Here is a 5,076-nt window from a genome sequence, read left to right on the forward strand (position 1 = left end):
TCTTATCTTATCTTATCTTATCTTATCTTATCTTATCTTATCTTATCTTATCTTATCTTATCTTATCTTATCTTATCTTATCTTATCTTAAGCAGCATGTCTCATGACATTTGCATGTTCATCCTAACAATACTGCTGATGATAGTTCTGTTACAGAAACAGCCACTAAATTAGGAACACTGGCTGATGGATTTAAAGATAAGGTTTGATAAAGACGTCTCACATCAAATGGCTTCTTAAACAACAGTTTCTCAAAGATTAACGACCAATGCTATTTCATATTTCCATGTGTAAGAGGTTTATTGAACTGACTGATAGTAACCGCTCTGTCCAAAGAGACTGATCCCGGGCCTGGGCTGTGATTATCGGGTGAGGAATCAGGGAAACAAAGGAGGGTGTGGGGTAACTTGGAGGACAGACGGTGGTGTAGGACAGGTTTAAACTCCAGGTGACCACGGCTGTCCCGTACAAGGACACAAATGGAACAGATGTTATTGTTCCCGCCTTGAAAGGTATAAAAGGACGGACTGTTGGGTGTGGGCCTCATTTGGGTTTAATAGAAGCTTTAGTTTCTTACTGTTTGAATAATTACTTAGAAACCTGCAGACATATCAGTATAAAATAATGTGCAGCTGTAGTCACCTCTCAGCGCAGGGCAGCTTCTCCCCAACTTTTACCAGTTGATGCACATCCTCATACAAAACTCTGTGAACTGCCGGGGCGGTTACTCTCTTTTGGAAAGTCTGACTGCAGCTGCTTTACAGCCTTAACAAAAGAGATCCATGTACATGATAATATGCAATCATTCAATCTTCTAATAAATAAGAAGTGTGCTACTGGTGATTCCTCGAAGTGGATAAATGAACACGCAACACTGCTATTCCCTCCTCCCACAATAATCTATAGATCAAAGATTATTGTGGGAAGAGCAGAGGCATGGGTTGTAGCACTATCACACGGTGTGAACACAGTCTACACTCGAGCAGCTACAGTAATGAGGTCGGTTGACCCAAAACCTCGAGGCACAGCATTTGGGAAACACTGATGCACTCTGCTCAACTAAAAACAGCAGATGTAGCTGAATGATGCATTATCCTGCACGCTGCAGCCATCATGCAGAGCTGGTGCGATTGTCTGCATAAGAAGGAAAGGACACATCAGTGCTTCCTTTAGTACCTCCTTTAGCAGAGAAGACATTGTAGCATTCTTGATGAAAGCAAAGGTGATAACACCATCCCAGATTTCACAGTGACAGACAGACCATCCCTTTCAGTCTGTTGCCTGAAGCTGCTTTACACTGTACAGCAACGCTGCTGCAATATTACTCTCAGCAAACGGATCGATGATGCTGGAACTTGCCTCTCGTGCCCCGCACGCCTGTATTTTAAAAACTAAAAAACTGTTTATCAAAACCTCCTGCTCGTACAGTTGTTTCCTGTCTGAAGCACAGGTTGTAATGCAGGTGTAACTCGTTGGTTATGTCCTCAGGTGTAGGATCATCACGATGGACAAAAGGCAGAGTGAAACTGGATCATCTTCTCAGCAGTAAGAGGAACAGGAACCGACAGCTGAGCCAGATTTAATTTCACCGTCACTGGAAATGAGTCTTATTCATTTTTGAGCCTCTGTAATAAAGAGCTGTTTTTCTCTGGACTGTCCTCATGTGTATAACACAAAACTGTGTCGCCACATGGGGTCAGCAGCAGGACAGTTTCAGGTCACCAGAGATAAGGTCCAGCGTGAACTCTCGATTTGAACTAGACAGAAATCACACATCAGGCATGACTCGCTTCCTTTCTCCTGTTAACTGTCTGTGAAGTTTGCTTTATTCTCTAGTGATAAGAGTTAGAGATGCACAAAATGCACAGTCAAAAGAAAATCACTTAAAAGATGCAGTTTATGCAGAAAAATAAAACTGAGCTTCAGTTCGATGATTGAGTCTAAATCTGAAGATCAGAATGAAAGAAAAGAAACATCCGTACAACACTGTGTCAGCCGTTATGTGATTTGTAGTTTAATGCACATTTACATCTAAACTCAGAACCACAGAAGCAGGCCAGTAATCTGATGAAATGAACATGTTTATGATGCAGAATGTCACAGGTCGTCTGTATTATTCACCATCAGTCCATCCATCTGGTCCATTCTAGCGATTACATTCGCTGTGGCGCCACCAAGTGTCGACAAGTGTTCAGTGCAAGCCAGGGCTTTCTCCGAGGTCTACCAGACGAGAAAAGAATAATAAACATCTGTTCATGTGTGTCAGTGCGTGTCCTCACTGGAGGATCTCCCTGCTACAGAGAACACAGAGACACCCAGGAGTGATTGGACAACCAGAACCCAGGATACACAGGTTCAGTGAAGGTGGTGTTGAAGGTGTGGAGGTGGATCAGTGAGTCAGAGGAGATTCTGTAGAAGGACAGCATGCCAGCAGGCCAGTCCACGTACACTGCTATTCTGTCGAGGACAGAGGAGGAGGAGACGCGTGTTCCTCTGTTATTGTGCATTGCATAGTACCCAACATGAGAGCACCTTAGACTCCACGAGTAGTTATTGTCTCCAAACCGAACCCTCTGGAAAGTGTTTCTGTTTTCTCTGTAACTCACTGCTATGTCAATCACTCCTTCCCACTCCACCTCCCAGTAACAGCGACCAGTCAGTCCACTGGTACACACCATTTGCACAAAGGAGTGAAACCTCTCTGAGTGAAAAGGATATGGCTGCTCTTCCATCACACGTGTCAGCTTCCTGTTGTTGTCAGAAAGTTTGAGGTTTCTGTGTAATGTATTTGTGTCCGGTACAAGTGCACAGAAATCTGATGGAGAGAGGAAACAGCAAACACTTTATCGTCTGAAGCTTTTACGTGCTGCTTTATTCACACGCTGACTGTTAATAAGAGGAAAAGTTAAGGAGTTTATTGTTTGGATCTCCAGTCAGACTGAGAATGAATGCACACACACACATTTCTGATTTAAATAAGTGAACACACACTCACACTTCTTCAGACCGGGTCTCAGCCTCTGCTCTCCACAATGTTCCAGCCTGGAGGAAGAAACAAAGTCTGATTAATATTAGGGTTGTCAAAATCAACGTGGATTCGTCACGATTAATCCGATTAAAATTTTTAACGCAATTAACACATCTGCAGCGCTGAATGACTCAAAATCCCTGAAATGTCTCTGTCAGCGCATTTGGGGCAGTTTGTCCAAGTAGAGTTACCTTTGCACATGTGCAGTAGATCTGGTAGTGACGGGCAGCAGAACCAACCAAATCAATATGGATGATGACAAACAGCACACTGGCCCTCTTGTGGGAAATTTGAGTATAAAAAGCAACAAGACGGAGCAGTCGACTCCGTATTCTCAGCTTAGGGCGATCGTGGCTCAAGAGTTGGGAGTTCGCCTCGTAATCGGAAGGTTGCCGGTTCGAGCCCCGGCTCGGACAGTCTCGGTCGTTGTGTCCTTGGGCAAGACACTTCACCCGTTGCCTACTGGTGGTGGTCAGAAGGGCCGATGGTGCAATATGGCAGCCTCGCTTCTGTCAGTCTGCCCCAGGGCAGCTGTGGCTACAACTGTAGCTGCCTCCACCAGTGTGTGGATGACTGGGTGTGTAAAGCGCTTTGGGGTCCCTAGAGGGGACTAGTAAAAGCGCTGTACAAATACAGGCCATTTACCATTAAAACATTAACGCGGAGCTTACATTAGTCAGAGATGCTGCTAGCACTTTGGCTAGCGCGTCCCCTCACAGAGCGTCGGGAACTCAGTAAGTCTACCTCGGACAAACTGACTGACACAATTACCAAGTGAATTGCAACAAACTGCAGATCTATTAATATTGTTGAGGACACAGGCTTTACAAAGGTGTTGCAAGTTGCCTCTCAAGATGCATTTCACAAGTCTCCAACAAGAAGCACAATAATGTCAAAAATTCATCAGCTGCATGAAACTGAAAAGGAGAAAAAGCACAAGCCTTTAGCTTTAGCTGTAGCCAAACACGTCGCCCGACAGGAGACTGCTGGACTTCTGTCAGTAACAGTAAGTATCTTGGTGTTACTGCTGCTGGGAAGTAAAGTCATTTGCATTGAGAATAATGAAGACAGAGGAGAGGAGAGTTTTTGATCTTAGTCAAAAATCTATCCATCAGCTTCAGCGTGTCCAGAACTCTGCTGCTCGTATCACCACCAGGACTCCTTCTATGCACCACATCACTCCTGCTCTGCAGCAGCTTCACTGGCTTCCAGTTAAATACACATTCAAGGCTACCCATCATCTCTCGCCTTCATACCGCTCTGACCTGGTTCAGCTCACCATCCCTTCTCCGTGTCTCACATCCTCCTCCTCTCTTTCTCTTTCCGTCCCTTCCCCCCGGCTAGCCACCGTGGGGCCCCCATCATCCCTTCCTCCTGAGATAAGAAACATCACTTCCCTCCCTCTTTTTAAGTCCAGACTCAAAACTCACCTGTTCACATTAGCCTATTCCACATACATTTGTCCATCCTGCTACTTTAATTTATTTTATTTATTTGCTCAACGTTTTATCCTTATTATGTTTGTTCCTGTTATTGCTTGTGTACAGTGTCCTTGACTGTTTTGAAAGGCGCTTTCTTAAATAGAATGTACTATTATTATTATTATTGTTATTAATAATAATACCAAGTACCGAGGTAGTGAGTAACTATGTAAGCTGATAACTAACCTTCTCAGTTATTTTGCAGCAGTGTTGAAAACATGACTGAAATGAATGTAATGAGTGAGGACAGGGACTCAGCTCATCAGTTTACTGTCAGTCTGCACTGTTGGAGCAGACGGTGAGTTGAAAGGCGTCAGCCTGCCAGTGTGCTGTTCATACCAGAGAGTTTCAAGTTTCCACTGAGGATCCTTCAGCACAGCAGAAAGAAGCTTTACTCCTGAGTCTCCTGGGTGATTGTAGCTCAGATCCAGCTCTCTCAGATGGGAAGGATTGGAATTCAGAGATGAGGCCAGAGAAGTACAGCCCTCCTCTGTGATCTGGCAGCCTGACAGCCTGGAGACACACATACACACACACACACACACACACACACACACACACACACAC

General features: G+C 44.6%; 1 protein-coding gene across 2 annotated transcripts; it reads right to left on the bottom strand.

Annotated features, from left to right (window-relative positions):
- Positions 1 to 1,991: 1,991 nt before the first annotated feature.
- Positions 1,992 to 5,022, bottom strand: LOC102302696 (stonustoxin subunit alpha; the record flags this gene model as incomplete). Of its 2 annotated transcripts, none has more annotated exon segments than XM_014339471.1 (3): positions 1,992 to 2,815; positions 2,996 to 3,042; positions 4,849 to 5,022. In XM_014339471.1, coding segments are annotated over 3 exon segments (742 nt in total), but the record flags the coding sequence as incomplete, so codon positions are not given.
- Between the last annotated feature and the right edge of the window lie 54 nt (positions 5,023 to 5,076).

The sequence above is a fragment of the Haplochromis burtoni genome, unplaced genomic scaffold (genome assembly GCF_018398535.1).
Source record: "Haplochromis burtoni strain Fernald_Lab_line unplaced genomic scaffold, NCSU_Asbu1 Contig_282, whole genome shotgun sequence".
Lineage (NCBI taxonomy): Eukaryota > Metazoa > Chordata > Actinopteri > Cichliformes > Cichlidae > Haplochromis > Haplochromis burtoni.